We start from the raw sequence: 27813 nt of genomic DNA on the forward strand, positions 1-27813 counted from the left end.
GGTTCATCCATGTTGTGACAGTCAGTTTCCTTTTTTTTTTTTTTTTTTTGAGGTTGAATGATATTCCATTGTATACATTACCATATTTTGTGTAAACATTCATAAGTTGATGAACACTTGGGTTGCTTCTACTGTTTGGCTATTGTGAAGAATTCTGCTGTGAATATGGGTGTATAAAAATCTGTTGAAGTCCCTGCTATTGTTTCTTTTGAATATGTACCCAAAAGTGGAATTGCTGGGTCATGAAGTAATTCTATTTTTAATTTTTTGAGTACCTGCCAAACTTTTTCCATAGGGGCTGCACCATTTTACATTCCTACCAACAGTGTGCAAGGCTTCTAATTTCTTCACATCCTTGCCAGCACTTATTTTCTTATTGAAGAAAAAAAATCACAGCTGCTGTAGTCTGAATGTGTCTCCCAAAATTCATGTGTTGGGAACTTAATTTCCAATGCAGGAGTATTGGGAGATGGCGCCTGTTGGGAAGGATTTATCATGAGGGCTACACCATTATCAATGGAATAATGCTGCTATTAAAAAGGGCTTGTGGGAGAGGGCTCACCCTCTTTTGCCTTTCCACCTTCTGCTTTGTGAGAGAATGTCCACCCCAGATGCTAACACCTTGTTTTGGACTTCTCTGCCTTCAAAACTGTGAGAAAATAAATTTCTGTGCTTTATAAACTGCCCAGTCTCAAGTATCCTGTTATAGCAGCACAAAACAGATTAAGACAGTAGCCATCCTAATGAGTATGTGGTGATATCTCATTATGGTTTTGATTTGCATTCCCCTAATGATTAGTGATGTGTATCTTTTCTTTTTCTTTCTTTTTTTTGGGGGGTGGGACAGAGTTTTGCTCTGTCTCTTAGGCAGGAGTGCAGTGGTGCAGTCTCGGCTCACTGCAACCTCTGCCTCACAGGTTCAAGCAGTTCTCCTGCTTCAGCCTCCAGAGTAGCTAGGAACACAGGCATGCGCCACCATGCCTGGCTAATTTTTGTATTTTTACTAGAGACAGGGTTTCACCATGTTGGCCAAGCTGGTTTCAAACTCCTCATCTCAAGTGATCCGTCTGCCTCGGCCTCCCAAAGTGCTGGGAGACAGGGTTTCACCATGTTGGCCAAGCTGGTTTCTTTTTTTTTTTTTTTTTTTTTTGAGACGGAGTCTCGCTCTGTAGCCCGGGCTGGAGTGCAGTGGCCGGATCTCAGCTCACTGCAAGCTCCGCCTCCCAGGTTTACGCCATTCTCCTGCCTCAGCCCCCTGAGTAGCTGGGACTACAGGCGCCCGCCACCTCGCCTGGCTAGTTTTTTGTATTTTTTAGTAGAGACGGGGTTTCACCGTGTTCACCAGGATGGTCTCGATCTCCTGACCTCGTGATCCGCCCGTCTCGGCCTCCCAAAGTGCTGGGATTACAGGCTTGAACCACCGCGCCCGGCCTCCAAGCTGGTTTCAAACTCCTCATCTCAAGTGATCTGTCTGCCTCGGCCTCCCAAAGTGCTGGGATTACATACCTACATGAGCCCCTGCGCCTGGCCTATGTGTATCTTTTCATGTGCTTCTTGGCCATTTGTGTATCTCTTTTAGAGAGGTCTGTTCAGTTTCCTTGCCTGTTTTTAATTGGGTTGCCTTTTCACTGTCTTGATAGTATCCTTTGATATACGAAGGTTTTTCACTTTGATGAAGTTTGATTTATGTGTCTTTTCTTTCGTTGGCTGTTCTTTTGGTGCCATATCCAAGAAGTTATTGTCAAATCCAATACCATGAAGCTTTCCTCCATGTTTTCTTCTAAGAGTTTCATAGGTTTTACTTTTATGTTTAGATTTTTGGTCCATTTTGAGTTAACTTTTATATGTGGTTTAGGGTAGCGATCCAACTTCATTCGTTTTAATGTGGATATCCAGTTTTTCCATCACCATTTGCTGAGAGAGTGTCCTTCCTTTCTCATTAAATGATCTTGGTACCCTTGTTGCATATCATTTGTTACATATATGTATTTACTTCCGGGCTTTTTATTTCCAAGCTTTTAATTTATTTTTTGCCATGTTGCCCAGGCTGGACTTGAACTCCTGGGCTCAAGTGATTCTCTTGTCTCAGCTTCCTCAGTAGGTAGAAATACAAGGACACACTGCCAGGCCCACTCGGGGTTTTTTTTTTTTTTTTTTTTTTTTTTTTTTTGCGACAGAGTCTTGCTCTGTCGCCCAGGCTGGAGTGCAGTGGCACGATCTTGGCTCACTGCAAGCTCCGCCTCCCAGATTCATGCCATTCTCCTGCCTCAGCCTCCCGAGTAGCTGGGACTACGGGTGCTCACCACCATGCCCAGCTAATTTTTTGCATTTTTAGTAGAGATGGGGTTTCACCATATTGGTCTGGCTGGTCTCGATCTCCTGACCTTGTGATATGCCCATCTTGGCCTCCCAAATTGTTGAGATTACAGGCGTGAGCCACTACGCCCGGCTCCGCTTGGGCTTTTAATTCCGTTGGTCTGTATGTCTGTTTTTATGCCAGAACCACACTGTTTTGATTGCCATATGTTTATAGTAAGTTCTGAATTCAGAAAGTGTGAGATAACTTTTTTTTCTTTTTCAAGATTATTTTGGCTATTGCGGGTCCCTTCAGATTCTATATAAGTTTTAGGATGGAGTTTTCTCTTCTTGCAAAAAAAAAAATCGTTGGGATTTTGATAGGACTGGCATTGAATCTACAGATCACTTTTGGTAACAATGATACCCTGACTATGTTAAGTCTTTAAATCCATGAACATGGGATGTCTTTATGTTTATTTATACCTTCTTTAATTTCTTTCAGCAGTGTCTTAAAGTTTTAAGCGTAGAAATCATTTACTTTCTTGGTTAAATTTATTCCTAAGTAACTTATTCTTTATGATGCTATTGCAACTTGAATTTTTTTTTTTTTTTTGAGGCTGGGTGTCACTCTTGCCCAGGCTGTAGTGCAGTGGGGTGATCATAGCTCACTGCGACCTTGAACTCCCAGTTTCAAGTGATCCTCCCACCTCAGCCTCCTGAGTTGCTGGGACCACAGATGTGTGCCAGCACGTCTGGCTAAGTTTTTTGATGATTTTATTTTTTTGAGACACAGTTTCACTCTTGTTGCCCAGGCTGGAGAGCGATGGTGTGATCTTGGCTCACCACAACCTCCGCCTCCTGGCTTCAAGCGATTCTCTTGCCTCAGACTCCCATGTAGCTAGGATTACAGGCACGTGCCACCACACTCAGCTAATTTTGTATTTTTAGTAGCGACAGGGTTTCACCATGTTGATCAGGCTGGCCTTGAACTCCCAACTTCACGTGATCTGCCTGCCTCGGCTTCCCAAAATGCTGGGATTACAGGCGTGAGCCACCATGCCCAGCCGTTTTTTGATTATTAGTAGAGACAAGGTCTCACTGTGTAGCCTGGGAGGGCCTCAAATTCCTGAGCTCAAGCTGTCTTCCTGCCTTGGTCTCCCAAAATGTTAGGATTACAGGTGTGAGCCACTGTACTCAGCCCAATTTGAATTTTTTTTTTTTTTTCTTTTTTTTTTTTTGAGACGGAGTCTCGCTCTGTAGCCCAGGCTGGAGTGCAGTGGCCGGATCTCAGCTCACTGCAAGCTCCGCCTCCCGGGTTCACGCCATTCTCCGGCCTCAGCCTCCCGAGTAGCTGGGACTACAGGCGCTGCCACCTCGCCCGGCTATTTTTTGTATTTCTTAGTAGAGACGGGGTTTCACCATGTTAGCCAGGATGGTCTCGATCTCCTGACCTCGTGATCCGCCCATCTCGGCCTCCCAAAGTGCTGGGATTACAGGCTTGAGCCACCGCGCCCGGCCCCAATTTGAATTTTTTAAGTTTCATTTTAAAATTGGTAATCTTTAGTGTATAGAAATGCAGCTGATTTTTAATGTTGATTTTTGTATCCTGTAACTTTGTTAAATTCATGTATTATTTGTAACAGGTTTTTTTGTGTGTGGAATTTTTAGGGTCTTCTACTTACAAGATCTTGTCATCTGTGAACAGAGATAATTTTACTTCTTCATTTCCAGTTTGGATGCCATTTCTTTTTCTTGCCATATTACTCTGGCTAGAATTTCTAGTGTTGTATTATACTGAATAGAAGTGGTGAAAGTGGGCATCCTTGTCTTGTTTCTGTTCTTAGAGGAAAAGTTTCCAGCCTTTCCCCATTGAATATGATGTGAAGTGTGGGTTTTTCATATTTGGCCTTTATTATTTGAGATAATTTTATTCTTTTCTTAGTTTTCTAAGTGTTTTTATTATGAAAGTGTGTTGGATTTTGTCAGATGCTTTTACTTCGTCATTTAAGATGAGTTTGTGGGTTTTTCCTCTGTATTTTAATGTGATGTATTACATTGATTGGTTTTCTTTTCTTTTTTTTTTTTTTTGAGACGGAGTCTCGCTCAGCGCCCAGGCTGGAGTGCAGTGGCGCGATCTCGGCTCACTGCAAGCTCCGCCTCCCGGGTTCACGCCATTCTCCTGCTTCAGCCTCCCAAGTAGCTGGGACTACAGGCGCCCACCGCCACGCCCGGCTAATTTTTTGCATTTTTAGTAGAGATGGGGTTTCACCGTGTTAGCCAGGATGATCTCGATCTCCTGACCTCGTGATCCGCCCACCTCGGCCTCCCAAAGTGCTGGGATTACAGGCGTGAGCCACCGCGCCCGGCCACGTTGATTGGTTTTCATAGGTGAACTGTTATTACAGTCTTAGAATAAGTCCTTGGTTATGGTGTATAACCATAATAAACTGCTTAATAAACTGTTGAATTTGGTTTGCTAATATTTTGTTGAGGATTTTTGCATCAGTGTGCATAAGGAAATTGTTCTGTAGTTTTCTTTTTCTTTTTTTTTTTTTTTTTGAGATGGAGTCTTGCTCTGTCACCCAGGCTGGAGTGCAGGGGTGTGATCTCAGCTCACTGCAACTTCCGCCTCCCAGGTTCAAGCAATTTTCTTGCCTCAGTCTCCTGAGTAGCTAGGATTACAGGCACGTACTACCACGCCTGGCTAATTTTTGTATTCTTAGTAGAGGCGTGGTTTCACCGTGTTGGCCAGGCTGGTGTCGAACTCTTGACCTTGTGATCCACTTGCCTCGGCCTCCCAGAGTGCTGGGATTACAGGTGTGAGCCACTGTGCCTGGCCCTATAGTTTTCTTGTAGTGTCTTTGTCTGGCTTTTTTAGAGTATGGCAGTACTCCCTGATCTGTGATTTTGCTTTCTGTGGTTTTGCTTTCTGAGGTTTCAGTTACCCGAAGTGGGCTGAGGTTTGATAATCCTAAATGGAAAATTCCAGAAATAAAAATTTGTAAGTTTTAAGTTGCACATCACATTCTGAGTAGTGTGATGAAATACTGTGCCATCTTGCTCTGTCCTTTCGTCCAGCATTTACACTGTATGTGCTGCCCATCTGTTAGTTAGCCATCAGTTATCAGATGGACTGCAGTATCATAATTCTTGTGTTCAAGTAGCCCTTATTTTATTTAATAATGACCAAAAGCACATGAGGACTGTGCCTAATTAAAAATTAAACTTAATCATAGATGTATGTAGGAAAAAAACAGTATATATAGATGGTCCCAAATTTGATGGTTGAACTTAGATTTTTCACCTTTACCTTGATGCAAAAGCAGTATGCGTTCAGTATGCACCTCTACTTATGATTGTGTTGTCTGGATAAGCCCATCATAGGTTGAATATGTCATAAGTCTAAAGCGTCAACTTAGTGTATTTTCAACTTATAGTTGGTTTATTGAGACGTAACCTCTTTGTAAGTGGAGGAACAGCTGTATAGGATTTGGTACTTTTCAAGGCATCCACTACAGTTCTTGGAATGTGTCTTCCTTGGATAAGGGGGCAACTACTGTAATACTGGCTTCAGAGAGTGAGTTAGAAAGTGCTCCTTCCTCTTCATATCTTAGGAAGAGGTTTAATTCTTTAACTCTTTGCTGGAATTCTGGGAGGTTTTTGATTACTGAATCAGTCTCCTTACTGGTTATAGGTCTATTTTTATTTTCTGTTTATTCATGATTCATTTTTAGTAGGTTATGTGTTTCTAGGAGTTTGTCCATTTTATTTCATTTATCCAGTTTGTTGGCTAATTGTCTATAAGACTACCTTATAATCCTTGCTATTTCTGTAAGGTTGACCATTGTTATCTTCTCTTTCATTTCTGGTGTTAGTAATTCAGGTCTCCTCTTTTCTTGGTTTGTCCATTAGTTTGATATTTGATTTTTTTTTGTTGATTTTTCTTTTCCCTTTCCTTTTTCCGTTTTTTTTTTTTTTGAGACGGAGTCTCGCTCTGTTGCCCAGGCTGGATTGCAGTGGCACAATCTCTGCTCACTGCATGCTCCGCCGCCTCCTGGGTTCAAGCGATTCTCCTGCCTCAGCCTCCCGAGTAGCTGGGACTACAGGTGTCCGCCACTATGCCCGGCTAATTTATTTTTTATTTTTTATTTTTAGTAGAGATGGGGTTTCACCATGTTAGCCAGGATGGTCTTGATCTCCTGACTTCGTGATCCGCCTGCCTCAGCCTCCCGAAGTGCTGGGATTACAGGCCATTGCGCCCGGCCTCCTTTTTTTTTTTTTCTTTCTTTCTTTTTTAGGCAAGATTTCACTCCCTTATCCCAGACTGGAGTACAGTGGTATGATCATGGCTCATTGCAGCCTCAACTTCTCGGACTCAGGCAATTCGTCCACTGCAGCCTCCCAAGTAGCTGGGACTATAGGTGTGTGTGCCACCATCCTTGGGTAAACTTTCTTTTTTTTTTTGTATTTTTAGTAGAGACAAGATTTCACCATGTTACCCAAGCTGGTCTTTAACTCCTGGGTTCAAGTGTTCTGCCCGCCTTGACCTCGCAAAGTGCTAGGCTCACACTGCACCCGACCTGATTTTGTTGATTTTTCTGTATTGCTTTTCTATTCTGTATCACGTTTGTATCTGCTCTGATCTTACTTTCTTTTCTTGCTTTGAGTTTAGCTTGCTCTTTTCTAGTTTCTTAGGGTGGAAGGTTAAATTATTGATTCGATATCTTTTATAACCACATATCTACGGCTGTACACTTCCTGTTAAGCGCTGCTTTAAGCTGCATTCAACTGGTGTCGTGTTTTCATTTTTGTTCAAATGAAAGTTTTGTAACATTCCTTGTGATTTCTTTTGTCTATTATTTAGGAGTATGTTTTAATATTTTAATATTCATGAATTTTCCAAATTTTGTTATGTTGATGTCTAATTTCATTCTGTGTGGTCAAGAACATAGTTTGTATAAATTATATAAATTAACTCCTTTTAAATTCATTCAGACTTGTTTTACAGTCTTCTCATATGCACATAAGAATTTCTATCTTGTTGGGAAGAGTGTTCAATAAATGTCTGTTGGGTTTAGTGCACTGTGTTACCAAAGTCTTCTATTTCTCACTGATCTTCTAATTGTTCTATCAGTTACTGAAAATGGGTATTGAAGTCTCTAGCTATTGTTGATTTGTGTATTTGTGCTTTTATTTTTAGAGAGTATTGATGCTGGTAGGTGAGGATGATGACTTTTTTCCTAAACGAGACTGGCGTCTCACTTTGTGGCCTAGGCTAGAGTGCAGTGGCGCAGTCATAGCTCATTGCAGCCTTAAACTCCCGAGCTCCAGCGATCCTCCTGCCTCAGCCTCCTGAGGAGGTGGTACTACAGACACATGTCACCATGCCTGGTTAATTTTAAAATTTTTGGGAGAGATCAAGTCTTACTATGTTGTCTATACTGCTGTTGAACTCCTAGCCTCAAGTAAATCTCCCACCTGCCACCTGAGCCTCACAAAGTGCTAGGATTACTGGCATGAGCTACTGCACTGGGCCTGTTTTGTTTTGTTTTTTCCCCTCTAAGAGATGGGGTTCTTGCTATGTTGCCCAGGCTGGACTTGAACTCCTAGGCTCATGTGATTCTTCCAAGTAGCTGGGACTATAGGTGCACACCACCACTCCTGGCTGAGAATGATAATTTGATGTTGCATTGTATAAATCTTTTTAATATTAATTCTAAAAGGGTCCTATAAATCAATATGAAAGATTAAGGTCACCAATAAAAAATTGACAGAAGATGAATAGGCAATTCACAGAAAAAGAAATGCAAATTCCTGATATAGGAAAGAAGCTCAGCCTCATTGGGAGTAAGGGAAATACAAAATAAAATTAGATAACCATTAAAAAAATCAAATTAGGAAAAATTTAAAAATTATTATTATTTGAGACGGAGTCTCGCTCTGTCCCCCCAGGCTGGAGTGCAGTGATACGATCTCGGCCTACTGCAGCCTCCGCCTCCTGGGTTCCAGTGATTCTCCTGCCTCAGCCTCCTGAGCCGCTAGGATTACAGTTGCTCGCCGTCATGCCCGGCTAATTTTTATGTTTTTAGTAGAGATGGGGTTTCGCCATGTTGGCTAGGCTGGTCCCGAACTGCCTGCCTTGCCTCCCAAAGTGCTGGGATTACAGGCATGAGCCACTGCACCTGTCAAAAAATTTAAAAATTATTATGTAGTCTTAGGATATGGCGGGACAGGTATTCCCCAAAAAATTGTTAATGAGACTGTAAGTTGTTCTTTTTTTAAATTGTTAATGACACTGTAGAGTGCAATGGCGTGATCTCGACTCACTGCAACCTCCTCCTTCCAGGTTCAAGCCATTCTTCTGCCTCAGCCTCCCTAGTAGCTGGGATTACAGGCACCCGCCACCATGCCCTGCTAGTTTTTGCATTTCTAGTTTCACTTTGATGGCCAGGCTTGTCATGAACTTCTGACCTCAAGTGATTGGTCTGCCTCAGCCTCCCAAAGTGCTGTGAGTATAGGTGTGAGCCACTTCCCCTGGCCCAGAGTTAATTTTTGCTGTTACAGTGTTTTAGCTTTGTGCATATGGCATCTCATAGTTTAGGGATAAAGAGAATTGTTGCTTCAAAGGATAAATATGTAGTTTGTCTAGATGTTGCCGCATTTTCTTCCATAGTGGTGTACTATTTTTAGTTCCTATTTGCAGTTTTTGTTTCTTTTCAATTGCATCATCAATAGAAGTTTATAAATGTTTGGATTTTTAATGTCTGATACTGAGAACTTGTGTTTGAATTTAGCTTAATTTTGTAGTTTTCTTACTACAAATGAGACTACTGAAGGGACATTTGATTTCTTCAGTGAACTGATTCATATTTCTTGCCTATCTTTTTATTGGGCTGTTAGTCTTTTGCTTAACATTTTTAGAAGCTTTTTATATGTTAGAGATATTAGTTGATTAGGTGACATAAGATAAAGTATTTTTTTGACTTATAATTAGTGAAACTTTTAAATTATAATTGGATTCTAAATTAAAATGTATATATTCTTTGACCCTGCAACTTCACTTCTAGAAATTTATCCTAGAATGCTAATAAAAGGATATTAATAGTCCCAGCATTTTCACCCTTATGTGTATGGCCAGGGGAATTGGAAACATGTTCATACAAAAACTTCTATATCCATGTTTATAGCAGCATTATTCATAATAGCCAAAGATGGAAACAGCCTGAGTGTCTATGAACTGATGCATGGATAAACAAAATGCAGTATCTTGATGCAGCGGAATATTATTTAGCTATAAAATTGAATGAAATACTGATACTTGCTACAACATGGATGAACCTTGAAAAAATGCTGATTGGAAGAAGCTAGACACAAAAGGCTACATGTTATGTGATTCCATTTATGAATTCTATTTATGTATAATCCCAGAATAGGCAAATCCATAGAAACAGAAAGTAGATTAGTGGTTCTGAGGGGGAGTAGGGGGAGAAGGAAATAAATAATGTCTCCTAATGGGTGTAGGGCTTCTTTTGGGGGGTGATAAACATGTTCTGGAGTTAGATAGTAGTGATGGTTGTACAACCTTGTGAATATTCTAAAAACCACTGACTTGTGCACTTGAAAATGGTGAATTTTATGAGATGTGACATATTTTTTTAAAATAAAATGTATAACCTCAATCTAATCATGAGAGAATATTAGATTAATTCAAATTGAGGAACGCTATGTAAAATTATTGGTAAAGAGTATACTAGTATTCCTTGAAAGTATCAAGATCATGAAAGTAAAAAAATAAAAGTCTTGGGAGCTGACTTAGATTGGAAGAGCCTAAAGAAATGTGAGAACTAAATGCGGTGTTAAATCTTTGATTAGATTCTGAACCAGAAAAAGAAAATGGGAAAAATGGCAAAATTCAAAGAAGGTATGTAGATTAAAGTTTTGTAGCAATGCTAATTTCCTGTTTTAGATAATTATACCATGGTTATAGAAGATTTTAACATTTGGGGAAGCTGGGTGAAGGGGATATACAGGAACTCTTGGTTTTTGCAACTTTTCTGTAGGTTTAATATTATTTCAAAATTTAAAAAAATTAATTGCAGCAGTTTTAAATAAGTGAAAATTCCATGTACTCTTATCAGTATTGGAATGGTTAAAATTATGGCACATTCATACAGTGAGATGCTGAGTAGTTAGCTATTAAAAAGAGTGTGGGCCAGGTATGGGGGCTCATGCCTGTAATCCCAGCACTTTGCAGTAAGATGAGATTATACCACTGCACTCCAGCCTGGGCAACAAAGCGAGACTTCATCTCAGAAAAAAAAAAAAAAAAGCTACATAAGAAACAACCCTAATACTTAATGGCTTAAAACAACAAGCATTTATTGCAATTCTTTGGGTTAGTGGTGTGAGTGAAACTCAGCAAGAGTTCTTCACTGATTTCTCTCGATGTGTCTCATGCTTCTGTAGTCACCTGTAGGCTTGATTATAATTGGGTCGTCTAAGATGGCCTTGCTCCTATGTCTGACAGTTGGTGATGGCTGTTAACTGGTTTGTCTGTGAGGCCTTGATAGGGAGAGTTTCTTACCCTCTCATACTCCTGTGGCAGGAAGAGATTTCTCCTTGTGGTAGTCTTGAAGATCTTTGGCAATCTAGGTTCAGAAATCCATGTTTTCACTTCACCTGACTGTTGGTTACAGGAAGTTGTCAAACCAGCTTTGATCTAGGGACGTGGAGAAATAGACTGAACCTTTTGATGGAATTGGCAGCAAAGTCATATTGTGAAAATGTGTGTGTACAGGGATGAGAGCAATTTGTAGCTCTTTGTTTTTGCAATTTTCCATAGGAGTGATGGAATAAGATTTGTATTTTTAAAAAGTTCACTCTGAGTGTAATGTTACCACAAGTTTGGAGGGGACAGGGAAAACGAGTCACGGCAGGGTTTACAGGTCATTGCAGTAATCTGTGGGAGAGATGATAAATAAGAGCGTGCACAGACATTGCACACTTTTCATCCTCTGCTTCTAAACATCTCTGGAATTGGGATATCTCAAGATATTCCATACTGATTTAAAGGGGTCCGAGCTGTCCCTCAGGCCTTTGAGCATGTGATACCCATACCCATCTCTCTTATTATGTAGGTAAAGAAACTTCAGCCCTAGAGAAGTTAAGTTGCTAAGGAACACATAATTTGCAAGGGACAGAGCAGTCAGATCCTGAAACCTCAGTCTCTTGAAGACCCAGTTGATTTTCTACTAAAGCTCCAGTGATTTGCATTGATGGGACAGATCAAAAGTCTATAATCTTTTTCTCTTTTATTTATTTCTTTTTTTTTTTCCCGAGATATAGAGTCTTGCTGTGTCACCCAGGTGGGAGTACAGTGGTAGGATTTCAGCTCACTGCAACCTCTGGTGCCCGGGTTCAAGCAATTCTTCTGTCTCAGCCTCCCAAGTAACTGGCACCAAGTAGCCCGCCACCATGCCTGGTTAATTTTTGTATTTTTTAGTAGAGGTGGGGTTTCACTATGTTGACCATGCTGGTCTTGAACTCCTGACATTGTGATCTGCCTGCCTTGGCCCCCCAGAGTGCTGGGATTACAGGCTTCAGCCTGTGCTATAATCTTAGCACCTTCCCTTATTAGGGGGAAGTGAAAGCATCAGGGATAACACCAAATGAAGTTTTATTTTAAATGACCGAGGTAGGCCCTAACTTTATTTTACACCTTTTTTCTGTACCATTTAAATATAATAGATTTCTTATATTTCTTTGCTAATTTTCATAATAACTTTATTTTTTAGCTACAAGGCTTTGGCCGACCAAGTGTGTACCATGCTGCTATTGTCATCTTCCTTGAATTCTTTGCGTGGGGCCTGTTGACAACTCCAATGTTGACTGTAAGTATCGCTGAACTGGGTTTTTGTTTTGTAAGAGAAAGAGGTAAGTTCTTAGGCATGTATCACTGTGTATGTCTAGATACGTGTTTGGGAGTAGCTCTTGATAGTGATTTAAAACAGCTTGTTTCATTTTTTTTTTTTCCTTTGTAGTTTCTGAACAACGTGTAACACAAACACCTCTTTAAATATTCCTGGGTAGCACTGCACTCCTATTGAACCAGACTTGGGGGTGCTGTTACACAAATGAACTGTATATGTTTAGGAAGATCTTTAAGATGCTTTAAAGCAGCAATTCCCAACCTTTTTAGTACCAGGGACTGGTTTCGTGGAAGACAATTTTTCCACAGAAGTGGGTTGGTTGGGGGAGGGTTTCAGGGTGAATCTGTTCCACCTCAGATCATCAGGCATTAGATTCTCATAATGAGCGCAACTTAGGTCCCTCACATGCATAGTTCAGAGTAGGGTTCCCACCCCTATGAGAATCTAATGCCACTGCTAATCTGACAGGAGGCAGAGCTCAGGTGGTAATGCTCACTCACCTGCTGCTCTGTGTGACTGGGTTCATAACAGGCCACCGACTCATAGGGTCCTGTCCTACAGGAAATTGCAAAGCATTGTTGAAGTCTGTAATTTCTTTATGGGGATGTTAATGGTCTTTGACTTAAGAACATAGTAAATAGCAGATTGGTGAGTACTTTGTAACAATGAGTAATAATTGTAGGAATGTCTAAATTTCAGTTTTTCGTAGCTTATCGATAGCCATTTTCTTCAGAGGTGGTATTGAATATCTTAGCAAGAACTTGTATGTTTGGTCTATGATGTGGTTAGAAGGAAGGGAGATGCCAAAGAAAAGATGACGGGGCAGATCTTAGGTGGCTTACAACTATTTAATGCTTAATTTTAATAAAGTATTTTAAATTGGAGTTAAGTTTCAGTTGTTTTAATTATTCTTTAAAAATTATTGATGGGCTGGGGACAGTAGCATATGCCTTTAGGCCCAGCTATTTAGCAGGCTGAGGTAGGAGGGTTGCTTGAGCTCAGGAGTTCAAGTCTAGCCTGGGCAACATAGCAAGACCCCATCTCTAAAAAAACAAAATTAAAAAAATAAAACTTTGGAGCTCAACTCTTCCTAATCATTTTGCCTTACTGAAGAATCCCTCTGGGTACAGATAATCATTGTTCTTAAATAAGGTTTAGACAGCAGAGAACTTTAGAGGGTGGCTGTTAGCCCGTTAGCCTTACATAAGACTTTGCTATGAACCTTTTAAAGTTTTTAATTCTTCTGGCACATTTCAAATACAGTTTGAGGCCTGATGCAGTGGCTCACGCCTGTAATCCCAGCACTTTGGAAGGCCAAGGCTGGTGGATCACCTGAGGTTGGGAGTTCAAGACCAGCCTGACCAACATTGAGAAACCCCGTCCCTACTAAAAATACAAAATTAGCCAGGCATGGTGGCGCGTGCCTGTAATCCCAGCTACTCAGGCGTCTGAGGCAGGAGAATTGCTTGAACCTGGAAGGTGGAGGTTGTGGTGAGCTGAGATGGTGCCATTGCACTCCACCTGAACAAAAAGAGCAAAACTCCATCTCAAAAAAAAAAATACAGTTTGATTAATTAAAATTATAATTTGGGTGGAACAGAGGACTTAAACATTGCCTGCTTCCTTAATCCTTCTTTTTTTCTTATTGCAGTTTTTCCTTCATAGTAGGAAACCTATAGTAGGTTATTTGTTATTAGTTAATGAGGATAATTAGTCCCATTTTGAGTTTCATGAGATTCTAATTTTCTTCACTGTTTGCGTAGTGCTGCCTGGGATATGGTTGGTGCTTAATAAATATATTCCTTGAACAAATACATGTGTTTGTTCAGGACACATTTTTAGTATGAATATAGACAAACCAGATCACTCTTTTTTTTTTCCATTTAAAAAAATTATGGTAAAATACACATAACAAACTTACCATTTTCACTCTTTTGAAGGATACAGCTCAGTAGTATTAGATACATTTCATAATGTTGGGTATCTGTCACCACCATCCATCTCTAAAACTCATTTCATGTTTTAAAAATGGGTGGCTTGAGTGTGTTCCAGTCTCTTATATGCATGTATATAGTCTAGAGTCAACCGATTTGGGGAGAGCTTTTCAAGCCTCTTGTGGCTGTCTCACCTCCTACAACTACCTGTTGTATCTATCCCGGGCCTAGTCCACCAGTCTTCCGTGTTTGCCCTGTTAACTTGACAACACTCCAAATCCAATGAGTCCTCTCAGGCAGCAGCATGTCATGTTTAAACTAACATACCCCACACAGCTGGGGTTGGGGGAGGGGCAGGAGTCTGGTAGCAGCTCAAAACTAAAACCACCGTTACTGCCTGAAGTTCAGGAACTTAATAAATTAATGCTCCCAGTTTGTTTTATGCCTTTGGTTGAATTCCAGAGCACAGAAATAGGTTCATACAGCTGTATTGAAAGATAATTTGTTAATCTTTTTATACTGTCATGTCAAATGTGAGAAGTCTGACAATCTTTTTTTTCTTGTAGAGGTTGGGTTTGTAATACATTAAAAAAAAAATTCAAGGCCGGGTGCAATGGCTCACGCCTGTAATGTCAGCACTTTGGGAGGCTGAGATGGGCGGATCACGAGGTCAAGGAGTTCAAGATTAGCCTGGCCAACTTGGTGAATCCCCGTCTCTACTAAAGATACAAAAAGTAGCCAGGCATGGTGGCATGCACCTGTAGTCCCAGCTGCTCGGGAGGCTGAGGCAGGAGACTCGCTTGAACCCGGGAGGCGGAGATTGTGGTGAGCCGGGATCACACCACTGTACTCCAGCCTGGGCAACAGAGTGAGACTCCTTTTCAAAAAAATTAAAATTAAAATAAAAAAAATAAGAAAGAGAGAGAGAAAGAAATTCAAATCAAACCATTAGAGGGTTCCTATAATATTTCTGAGTAATATAGTTAGAAAAACCACTGTATTAGCTGATACCTCAGTACTTTATGCACTTTTCAATTTCTGTATTTCCCTGATTGTCCTAAAAACTAGAAAATAGGAAAGATGTTCTTCTACCCTCACAATATAAAATTATAGGATTTTGAGCTGTGTTAGGAGTTTGAACTGAGGAAAATATGATTCTATAGAATGATATATTTTCCTAAAGTTTCCTCATGGCTAAAATAGGAACCAGATACCTTTTTGTGTAAGCTTTTAATTTGAAGTATAATGTGTACAGAAAGATGTGCAAATTATAAATACACAGCTTGATGAATTTTTTTATACAGTAAGTACACTTACATATCCAGCATTGTACCACACTCTCAGAAACAATCCTAAGTAATTTCTGTCCTTGACACATTTCTAATATGACAGTTTGGCCTTTGTGTTTGTGTGTTTAATATTATATGAGTGGAATCATACAATGTATACTCTTTGTTGTCTGGCTTTTTTGGCTGAGTACGTTTATGAGATTAATCCATGTTGTATGTAGCAACATTTCATTGTTGTAGAGTGTGTTGTTATATAACCACATACAATTTTCTGTTATCTTGGGCAGGAAAGGATTAACTGAGAAGGCCCGAGTTGCTCAAATCTTTCATGTTCCCAAGAGGACCATTTTCTGTGACTGGTCCTTGACAGGCCCCAATTGAGCTCTTAGAATATTCTGCATTCAATAAGAATGAATCTTTGAACTTCACTGTTCCAGTTTGTGCAAACAGCATTATTTATGATGAACACCTCCTTTCCTTCTCATGAACTAGAGCTTTGGTAACTGGTCATTCATTGTGTGCCTTCAAGATCACCCGCCAAGAAAAACCCTGAACTCCTAGGCTTTTGTGAGCTTCCATAGTAGACAACACTTCACATAATGTTGTTACAGTTTCTCTTTTTCTTTTTCTTTTCTTTTTTTTTCCCCCAAGACAGAGCCTGGCTCTGTTGCCCAGGCTAGAGTGCAGTTGCGCTATCTCGGCTCACAGCAGCTCCGCCTCCTGGGTTCAGGTGATTCCCCTGCCTCAGCCTCCCGAGTCCTGGCTAGTTTTTGTATTTTTAGTAGAGATGGGGTTTTGTCATGTTGGCCAGACTGGTCTCAAACTCCTGGCCTCAAGTGATTCACCCGCTTCGGACTCCCAAAGTGCTGGGATTATAGGCTTGCGCCACTGTGCCTGGCCATTGTTGCAGTTTATTGCTGGAGGAATTAAATGCTTTATGTGTGACTCCACTGGGAGAGGACTCTTAGAAGCATGCACCTGGTTTCCTCCAGACTTTACCTGATGTCCCTTTTCCCTTTGCTGATTTTACTTTGTGTCCTTTTGCTGTAATAAACTGTAAGTGTAACAGTTTCAGAGTCCTGGAATCCTCTTAGCAAATTGCTGAACTTAGAGATGGTCCCGGAGTCTATTGACACAAATCCATTTGGGTGTTGGACATTTGCGTTTCCAGTTTTTGCCGATTACATATATTGCTGTTGCAATATTTCTTGTATATATCTTTTGGTGAACATGTATACGTGTTTCTTGGAGTATATATCTGGGAGTAAAATTGCATGGTTGTGTTCAGCGTCACTATGTAGTGCTAAAAGTTTTCCAGAGTGGGTGAACAGTTTACTCTTCAGCCAGGCAGACTCCATATCTTCACCGGCAATTTGAATTTCATTCTGGTGGGTACATTATGGTCTTAATTTGCATATTTCTAATGACCAATGAAGTTAACTCCCTTTATATATAACATATATCTTTTGGCCATGTGACTATCTTTTTGTTAAGTGTCAGTTCAAGCGACATCAGTTTTTTTAAAATTGGGTTGTATGCCTTTTTCTTATTTGTAGGAGTTCTTTATATATTCTGGGTACAGTTTTTTTTCATGTGTACATTTGTCTCTATACACACATATATACTTATTGTTGATATCTTTTCCTTATTCTTGGATTGCCTTTCTTCCTTTTTTTTTTTTTTTCGAGATGGAATCTTGTTCTGTTGCCTAGGCTGGAGTGCAGTGGTGTGGTATTGGTTCACTGCAACCTCCACCTCCCGGGTTCAAGCAATTCTCCTGCCTCAGCCTCCCAAATAGCTTGGAATACAGGCGTGTGCCACCATGCCCGGCTAATTTATGTATTTTTAGTAGAAATGGGGTTTTACCATGTTGGGTATGCTGATCTTGAACTCCTGACCTCAAGTGATCTGCCCACTTTGACTTCCCAAAGTGCTGGGATTACAGATGTGAGCCAGAATGCCCAGCCTGGGATTGCCTTTCTGCTCTCTTAATGCCTTTGGATGACACTAATTTTAATTGAATTTAAGTTTTTATGTAGTTCAATTTATTTTTCCTTATGGTTAGTGCTTTTAAAAAATCCTGTTTAAGAAAACTTTTTCTACCACAACCCTTTATTGGTTTACTGTTCTCATGTAGTCCTATAATCTAAAAAGATCATCGTGTTTGGTAGGGGGTCAGTATTCACGTTGGTTGCAAAAGAATATATAGTTGAACCAGCATCATTTACTGAAAAAATTCTTCTTTCCCCACTGTACTGTGTTACCTTTGTCATAAATGAGACAGCCATCCACATGGGTTTGTTTCTAATTTTTTTTAGTATTCTGTTGAGCTGTGTGTGTGTGTGTGTGTGTGTGTATATATATATATATATATATATATTTTTTTTTTATTTTTATTTTTTTTTTTTGAGACGGAGTCTCGCTCTGTCGCCCAGGCTGGAGTGCAGTGGTGCAGTCTTTGCTCACTGCAGGCATTATTTTTTTTATTTTTATTTTTTGGGCAATGGAGTCTTACTCTTATCACCCAGGTGGAGTGCAGTGGTGCGATCTCGGCTCACTGCTACCTCCGTCTTCCGGGTTCAAGTGATTCTCCTGCTTCAGCCTCCTGAGTAGCTGGAATTACAGGCAGGCGTGCACCACCATGCCTGGCTAATTTTTATATTTTTAGTAGAGACCGGGTTTCACCATGTTGGCCAGGCTGGTCTCGAACTCCTGACCTCAGGTGATCTGCCTGCCTCAGTCTCCCAAAGTGCTGGGATTGCAGGTGTGAGCCACTGTGCACAGCCATAATATCTTGTATAAATTCTTTAGTGTGGTTCATTTTCCTAAAGATTGCCTTGGTCTAAGGCTTTTTTATGTCTCTGTATATTTTATAATCAGCTCTTCAATATCCACAAAATAATTTGCCAAGAATTTTGATTATGATTGCATCGACTATAGATTGATTGTGGAAGAATGGACATATTGTTGTCTTCTTTTTTTGTTTTTCTTTTTTATTAATTCTTTGGTTGAGAGTCTCACTCTGTCGCCCAGGCTGGGGTGCAGTGGCGTGATCTCGGCTCACTGCAACCTCTGCCTCCCGGGTTCAAGTGATTCTCCTGCCCCAACCTCCTGAGTAGCTGGGACTACAGGCGTGTGCCACCACACTCGGCTAATTTTATTTTTAGTAGATATGGGGTTTCAGCGAGGCTGGTCTTGAACTCCTGGTCTCGAGTGTGTTGTGGAGAAATACTTTGAGACTATGCAGATATCTTGTTCGTTTTCTTTGGCCTACTAATTTTAGTATCCATAAATGCTTGTCTGCAACAGTTTTTACTGTGGTATTTGTCGAATGACATCTGTTTCCCTATTTTGTTCAAGATCAACCTCGGCGAAACCCCATCTCTACTAAATTAGTCAGGCGTGGTGGCTCACTCCTGTAATCCCAGCTACTCAGGAGACTGAGGCAGGAGAATCGCTTGAACTCGGGAGGTGAGGTTGTGGTGAGTGGAGATCGTGCCACTGCACCCAAGCCTGGGTGACAGAGTGAGACTTTGAATCAGACAACAACAAAGAAAGACAATATGTCTGTTCTTCCCCAGTTAATCTGTAGTCAATGCAATCATAATCAAAATTCTTAACAGGTTATTTTGTGGCTATTGAAGAGCTGATTATAAAATATATGGAGACACAAAGGCAGATCTTAGACCAAGGCAATCTTGAGGAAGATGAACTACACTACAGAATGGGTCATGGATGAAATCATAGGGGGTCGAAGCTGTCTTCTTGAGTTGAGTCAGTTCCTGAGTGGGGGCCACAAGATCAGATGAGCCAGTTTATCAGTCTGGGTGGTGCCAGCTGATCCATTAAATGTAGGGTCTGCAGAATATCGCAAGCAGTGATACTAGGAGCAGTTTAGGGAGGGTCTGCATCCTGTAGCCTCCAGTTGCCTAATTCATACCCATAATTTCTAATCTTGTGGCTAATGTTGGTCCTGCAAAGGCAGTCTAGTCCCCAGGCAAGAAGGAAGTCTGCTTTGGGAAAGGGCTATTGTCTTTATTTTAAAAACTATAAACTAAGTTTCTCCCAAAGTTAGTTCATGCTATGCCCAGGAATGAACAAGGACAGCTTGGAGGTCAGAAGTAAGATGGAGTCAGTTAAGTTAGATCTTTAACTGTCTCAGTCATAATTTTGCAAAGGCTATTTCAAGTTTACGGTCAAGTTGTAGCCAGTTTTCCACCTGTAGTCTAGATACCTGTGGTTACTAGAGTGTAGTTCTTCAGCCCAGGTGGAAAGCCTTATTCCCTAACATTTAATGCAGGGACTGGTTATAGGCACTCTTGCTCTGTGAAAGTGTGGATATTCTACTGTACTGAAGTACTCTATGGAATTATGTGGTCATAGGGCTTTGTGCACTTTTGGCAGCTTAAGAGATCTGGGGCACCGTCCTTTTTGAATCTCATCCCATTCAGTTCTACAAGTATCCCACTTAGAAGTCCCACAGTTTTCAGAGAACTATGCTTGTGATTGTTATCACAATAACAATCCCTGGAGAGGAAGACAGCAGGGAGCTTACTTTGTGACCTTTTAGTACTCTTTCATTTATGGCTATTTTTTCCTACTCCTCTGGTTTGGGAGGTTTCTTTCTGGGTTCTGGAAAATGAACTTCTTCAGGGTCTTCTCTTTCACCTTCAAGTGCTACTTTTCTTCAGCTCTTTCAGGTTTTGTTGTCAGCCTTTTCTCATCTGTTTTGTATCATCCAGAAGCGCTATGATTCTTGGCTTTCCAGGAATGCTGTAAATTTGATTTCATATTTTTTTCTGTTTTATCTGTGGAAGTGGAGAAACACGGCTCTGTGTATGTTTATTACATGTAGATATTTCTAAGCTTTGTTATACTAGAAGACAGTTCATTTCTTAAAACTTTATAGTTACTGTTTTAAAGGTGAGAAGCAAATGTCATTTTTTTTCTTTTAAAATGTTTCCTTTTTTTTTTTTTTTCAAGCAAATGCCATTTTATTTTATGTTTACTGTAGTCCATCTCAAGAATACTTACAGGGGATATTTTCCTTGAGTTATTTATTTATTTATTTAGATAGATAGATCGATAGATAAATTGATCGATCGATAGATAGATACAAGGTCTTGCTCTGTTGTCCAGGATAGAGTGCAGTGGCGCAATCATAACTCACTGCAGTCTTGATCTTCTGGGCTCAAGCCAATCCTCCCACTTCAGCTTCCTCAGTAGCTAGGATTACAGGTATATGCCACTGTGCCTGGCTAAGCTTGAGATTTTTTAAATATAGAGATGTTAACAATGAAAGCTTTGATCTCTGAGATATTTAATATACCTTTTATTATTAGGCTTACTTTATTCTGATAACATTTGTTGCCTTTTGTAGCTAAATTATTTACATACTTTATTTTGGTTTTTAAACTTTATCAAAAGCCTGAGTAGAATATAGCTGTTTTATTTACAACTTCTTTATTTTATGAAGGTTAGCCTTTTTAAATTACTGACTTGTTTTACTTTCTTCTCTAGTAAGGGTTCACTGTTTCCTTTTGCTGGGGAGGGTGGGTAGAAAACGGTAGAAGAGTTTCTAAAAGCATGGATTGAAAATTTTTAGAGGAATTGCCTGCACGGTAGCTTGATTGCTTGAAATGGGCCCATACTGTCCGAAATTACGTGAGATCTATTTAGTTTAGTGTGTAGCTCAGTGAGTATATATTCTGTCATTCATCCATAGATACAGTTTTGCCAAATTAAAATGATGGTGTCTTATTCCTAAACTGCATCACCTGTACAAAGGGAATGCAAGTTTGCATCATTTTCCATGTAGAATTATAGCAGCGGTCTGAGGTTGAGAGGGTAAGGTTTGAGGTGGGATTAGGGAAGGACCAACACTGCTGCTCCTTTGACAGCATGAGAGAACCCTGGAGGTGTTGGTGCAGTGTTGACCAGCACTTACTCCACCCTCTATTTCCCACTGCAAGAAACTAAGAGGAAGCTTGTGGGGAAGGGGAGTCAGAGAAATGTCCATAGTCTCTTAGCTCTGATCTGACAGAGTAGAGTATAGAAGGGAGAATGTGGGACTGAGAGATAATGGGTTAATAATGAACATGATCAGGCCGGGAGTAGTGGCTCACGCCTGTAATCCCAACACTTTGGGAGGCCGGGGTGGGTGGATCACAAGGTCAGGAGTTCAAGACCAGCCTGGCCAATATGGTGAAACTCCATCTCTACTAAAAATACAAAAATTAGCTGGGCATGGTGGTGAGCGCCTGTAGTCCCAGCTACTCGGGAGGATGAGGCAGGAGAATCGCTTGAACCTGAGAGGCAGAGGTTGCAGTGAGCTGAGATTGCACCACTGCACTCCAGCCTGGGCGACTGTGAGACTCCATCTCCAAAAAAAAAATTGACATGATCCGATAAGCATTTTTTTTAAATACACTTTTTTTGTTTTGCATTTTACCATATTTTTGTGATGTGTGTGACAAATCAAGTTATTCAACAGTTCTAGTCTTTATATTATTCTTTAAAGAAAATTTCTATATCTCTGTGACTTAAATTTATTATTTTTGGAAGATTTTTCTGAGAACTTTGATATTTTCACTTGAAATATTTGGTGTCCTTCATTTGCTTTTCTTTTTCTTCAGTACATGCAAGTAGAGTTCAAATGTCAGTAGTTGAGATGACAAACTTTTTCTAAACCTTAAAAATAATGTTGTTAGAGAAAAGGTTGGAAATAATTTGTGAGTAGATTTTAATTTCCTTTTTTTAAAGACTTAATTTTTTAAAGAGTCATTTAAGGTTCACAGCAAAATTGAGAGGAAGGTACAGAGATTTCCCCTGTATCCCTTCCCCTACATACACATAGCCTTTTTTTTTTTTTTTTTTTTTTTTTTTTTTTTTACTATGGACATTCCTTTCTAAAGGGATACATTTGTTTTATTTGATGAACTTACATTGACATACTGTTATCACCCAAATTCTATAGTTTAGGGTTCACTCTTGGTATTCTATACTCTGAGTTTTGATAATGCATATATCCACCATCATGGTATCATACAAAGCATTTTCATTGCCCTAAAAATCCTCTGTGCTCTGACTATTCATCCCTCCTTCCTTCACAATCCCTGGCCACCACTGATCTTTTTATTGTTTCCATAGTTTTACCTTTTCCAGAATGTCATATACTTGGAATTATACAATACGATATGTAGCCTTTCAGGTTGGTTTCACTTAGCTATGTGCATTTGAGATTCCTCCACGTTTTTTAGTGACTTGGTAGCTCATTTCTTTTTAGTGATAGTCTGGATGTACCACAGTTTGTTTATTTATTTTTTTGGATTTTATTGATATTTTATAATTTTTCATTGCAGGGCTCATTTATGTAGCATGCCATTAAGAGAGACAGAAAATTTTTCCTTTAACTTAAATTTGAATTTGTCTTGATGTTTGTTTGCTTTTGTAGGTTCTACATGAAACATTTTCTCAACACACATTCCTCATGAATGGTCTCATTCAAGGTGTTAAGGTAAGAAAAAAATTTTATGTAGTTTGTAATGAACCAAAGCCAGGAATCCTTGGTAGTTTAATTCTGGACGTTTTAGTGGGACTTTGGGAAACAAATACTATTTGTTCTGGGGACTGAAATCTAAATTTTTAGCTGGGTTATTAAAAGTCACTTTAAAATACAACACAAATACATAAGGCATAGAATGGTTTACTGGCAAATAGCAGTGTGAATACTCTATAGGCCTAACTTCATTTTTATTATTGTGTACACAACAGGTCATAAAGGGTTTAATTATGTAACTTTTAACTTCTGTGCCTGTCAACAGAATAAAGTGGGCAATTGCTACCGTCTTCTTTTTAGGTATATTAAAAAGAAGTGTATCTGAGGAAGAAGGAAGCCCAGCTGATACATTGGCCATAGCTTTATAATAACCACTTGATATAATTAGTCTTAATTCATTATGTCGATTTTAATATGATATATATAAAAACGGCTTTTAACCGTTTTCCTGTTTGCACCGAGAATACTCACTAGTGGTGCTGCATTTACTCCAAGATAACTTTGCCACAAAATATGTTGCTTTTATTATTATTTTTGCATTGCTTTAGTATATAGACTTTGGAAACAAAAGACATCATTCTACTGATAGCATTCTTTTTCCTCATTCTTTTTTTTTTTTTTTTTTTGAGACGGCGTCTCGCTCTGTCACCAGGCTGGAGTACAGTGGTGTCATCTCGGCTCACTGCAGCCTCCGCCTCCTGGGTTTAAGGAGTTCTCCTGCCTCAGCCTCCCGAGTAGGTGGGACTACAGGCATGTGCTACCACGCCCAGCTGATTTTTGTATTTTTAGTAGAGACAGGATTTCACCATGTTGGTCAGGATGGTCTTGATCTCTTGACCTTGTGATCCACCTGCCTTGGCCTCCCAAAGTGCTGGGATTACAGGCGTGAGCCACCGCACCTGACCTTTCCTCATTCTTTTAAATAATTTTATTTTTGAGATGGAGTCTCGCTCTGTTGCCCAGGCTGGAGTGCAGTGGTATGATCTCAGCTCACTGCAACCTCCACCTCCTGGGTTCAAGCGATTCTCCTGCCTCAGCCTTCCGAGTAGCTGGGATTTCAGATGCCCGCCACTATGCTCAGCTAATTTTTTGTATTTTTAGTAGAGATGGGGTTTCACCATGTTGGCCAGGCTGGTCTTGAACTGCTGACCTCAAGTGATCTGCTCGCCTTGGTCTCCCACAGTCCTGCAGTCACAGACATGAGCCACTGCGCCTCGCCTTCCTTCTGTTTTCAGTAGTGGTATTTCCAGTTACAAACTATAGTAACATTCTGTCACTGAAAATGTCAAATCCTAGAAAACGCAGCACTTCTACCTGTGGTGTTAACATTGTTCTTGAACAGTTATCAGCTTAAAGTTCATTTGATGAATCCAGTTTTTTGAAATAGACAGTTCTGATGATTCAGGTTATTCTGATGTTCTGTTTAGAAATAACTCTAAGAACACTTTTTATATTTTACTTTCGCATTGAAAAATCAGCCAGCTTTGCTTCAGCCTCAAAGAGTGTGTGTATGTAAAATTAAATGAATGCTGGCGGTGAACTGCACTTGTTTTTTCTAAGTAGGAAAAGGGTTAAATAGGGGTTTAAAGTATAATAGTATTTTTTAGTCTGTTATAGTAAAGCATATGAGTATAGGGTCTAATTTGTGCTTTCCAGTTTAGATAATGTCAATCTATGCATAATTATACTTTGTACTGAGCAACATACTTAAAATTATTCCCAAGGCCGCACGTGGTGGTTCACACCTGTAATCCCAGTACTTTGGGAGGCCGAGGCGGACAGATCACAAGATCAGAGATGGAACCATCCTGGCTTAACACAGTGAAATCCTGTCTCTACCAAAAATACAAAGAATTAGCCGGGTGTGGTGGTGGGTGCCTGTAGTCCCAGCTGCTGGGGAGGCTGAGGAAGGAGAATCGCTTGAACCTGGGGGATGGAGGTTGCAGTGAGCCAAGATCACGCCACTGTACTCCAGCCTGGGCAACAGAGGGAGACTCTGTCTCCCCCCAAAAAAAAAAATTATGCCCTAGTAATGTGCCGAATTTAGCCATTGTAATTCGCTGTTTTCATAGCTCTTACAAAACACTCATATAATAAATAATATTAAATACTAATAAATTAATAAATATTATTTGCCTGTTTTCAGAAAGAAGTTGAGGATATTTATATGTAAAACAGCATTTTATTTATTTTTTATCATTTGGGTACTTTTTTTTTTATAGCGTCATGTCTTTTTACTAAAGAAAAGCAAAGTTCAAATGCCCAACAGTAATTATGTTGAACACTTAGTACATATAAATAGACAAAAGGCTACTGAGAACACTGGACTTAGATAAAAGTGTTATAGGTATAACTACAACTTAATTTATAAATAAATAAGAAAAAAGTCCCTGACTGAAAGGATAGTGAAGATTTATTTCTCAATATTCTTTAATTTGGACAACCCCCACCAACTGAGCAGACGTCCCAGTGTTAGACGAAAATGACTGCTCTCCCCACCAGCAGTTACAGTACTTGACACCACTGGCCCCACTGGTTCAGAGGAGAGAGTGTTTGGCCCGTGCCTCTATGTGGTTCCAGCTTCAGGAGGCCAACCCATGCCTTTGGTCACCTGAGACTTTTTAAACAGCATTGGCACTTTCAGCTGGTCTGAACCATTTTGAATGCTACCACCCAGCAGAGAGGAGGCTCTCATTAGATTCTAAATCTGCTATTTCAATTACTTTTCACTTAAAAAAAATAAACTTATTAGAATAAGGCCACCTAGGAATGTTGTTAACCTCTTCAGCCTTTGGCTGATATTACATGAGACTACAAATAATAAATACAGCTTTTCCCACAGGTGCAGCTTCTGGGGCTTGGTCTACAGTGTTCAGAAAGACACATCGTGGAAAAAAAAAGTCAGGCTAGGTCAGGTGCAGTGGCTCACGCCTGCAATTCCAGCACTTTGAGAAGCCGAGGTGGGCGGATCACCTGAGGTTGGGAGTTTGAGACCAGCCTGACCAACATGGAGAAACCCTGTCTCTACTAAAAATGCAAAATTAGCCAGGCGTGGTGGCAAATGCCTATAACCCCAGCTACTCGGGAGGCTGAGGCAGGAGAATTGCTTGAACCTGGGAGTCGGAGGTTGCAGTGAACCAAGATCGTGCCATTGCACTCCAGCCTGGGCAACAAGAACGAAACTCCGTCTCAAAAAAAAAAAAAAGTCGGACTAGTGCAGGAGCTCCAGTGGCCTCTGCAAATGAGGGCTTGGCAATTATCAGTGGACGGACACATGGTATCCAGCACCAGGCCATGGGCCTTCCTGCTTCCTGAGTTTCACAAGTAGGATGCATGTGAGGGGAGCAGCCCATACCTCTGTTGAAGGAAGGCTAGAGTACTTTCCAGGACACAGCCTGGATGAATGATGCCTAACTTTCTATGCACAGATAAGTCAACCACAGTTGAGCCAAGGCAACACTCAGGGGTCTGGCTATCCCTAGTTAGTCCCCCATCAATGACCAAGGACAACTGAGGCCAGAGGTCTTATAACTCCATGACATTCAGAGAACTGTCCTGGGAGCTGAGGTTGGCGCTAGTGAGAGCAAGAGGATGCTCATACATCTTGGCCAAGTCTTACATAAAGGCATAATCAGGAATCTGGATGCCTTATAAGAGGAGTTAAAGGTGTTTGGGTCCTTGTTGAGCTCCTCTGAACGTTCCATCTCTGGGGGCACTGGTCCTGGCAGTAGATCTTTCAGGAGCTCCTGGGGTACTCTCATACAGCCAGTCACTTGGCCTTCCTGCAGCCCTTGAGACGGTACACAGTGCGCAGGGCAGCTTGCTGCACAGGCCAGGCCATGTGGCATATCGGTGGGGATGGCTACCATGGTGCTGGTGTGCAGCTCAGCCATGGCTGAATGCTCTGGGCTTGCCCCCTCACTCAGTCCCATACTGGCAGCCACTGTGGTCCTCGGATCTCCCTGGACTGACTACAAATAACAAATAATGGCCTTTCCCACAGGTGCAGCTTCTGGGGCTTGGTCTACAGTGTTCAGAAAGACACATTGCATAAAAAAAAGTCAGGCTGGGTCAGGCACGGTGGCTCACACCTGTAATCCCAGCACTTTGGGAGGCCGAGGTGGGTGGATCACCTGAGGTTGGAAGTTTGAGACCAGCCTGACCAACATGGAGAAACCCTGTCTCTACTAAAAATACAAAATTAGCCGGGCCAACCAGAGACATCCTCCCATTTGGGTACTTTTATTATTTACCAAACATTGTGGACACATAAACAAGTGAAACACAACCTAGAAATTGTTTACAGACTTTCTGTTTCCAGTTAAACAGAGAACTATGACTAAAGTGTTAATAACATAAAGAGTTTATGCATAAGTACATTTCTAAATAAAATTCCCAATTTACCACTTTTTTGTTTGGAATAATCCTCACAAAACCATTAGAATCCTAAAGTAAAAATACATTTAACTTATATCAGAAACAATGAATTCAAAATGGAAAGTAGTTAAAAATCTGAAATGTTTTTTCTCATAAACTTGGAAAGAAACAATGAATTCAAAATGGGAAGTAGTTAAAAATCTGAAATTTTTTTTTTCATAAACTTGGAAAGAACTACCTTCTACTTCCATAAATACATTATGCTTTATAATAATGTATTGTGTTGCCACATAAAACAGACCTTTATGAACTGCTAATATAACTTTTCATACTCACTCTGAACAATTCTAGATTGTTGAGAAACCTTTTGTTGCTGTTACTGAAGTAGGTGGCGGGCGCCTGTAGTCCCAGCTACTTGGGAGGCTGAG

At 40.4% G+C, this 27813-nt stretch overlaps 1 protein-coding gene and 1 pseudogene across 1 annotated transcript in view; one reads left to right on the forward strand and one right to left on the reverse strand.

Annotated features, from left to right (window-relative positions):
- The window catches only part of MFSD14B (major facilitator superfamily domain containing 14B), a 78398-nt gene that overhangs the window by 25305 nt on the left and 25280 nt on the right, over positions 1 to 27813 (forward strand). Inside the window, 2 exon segments of the mRNA NM_001194284.2 lie at positions 12093 to 12188; positions 22904 to 22966. Coding sequence (NP_001181213.1) covers positions 12093 to 12188; positions 22904 to 22966 — 159 coding nt within the window.
- On the reverse strand, positions 26263 to 26940 carry LOC100428506 (threonylcarbamoyl-AMP synthase pseudogene; annotated as a pseudogene).

Source organism: Macaca mulatta, chromosome 15 (genome assembly GCF_049350105.2).
Source record: "Macaca mulatta isolate MMU2019108-1 chromosome 15, T2T-MMU8v2.0, whole genome shotgun sequence".
NCBI classification, from domain to species: Eukaryota; Metazoa; Chordata; class Mammalia; order Primates; family Cercopithecidae; genus Macaca; species Macaca mulatta.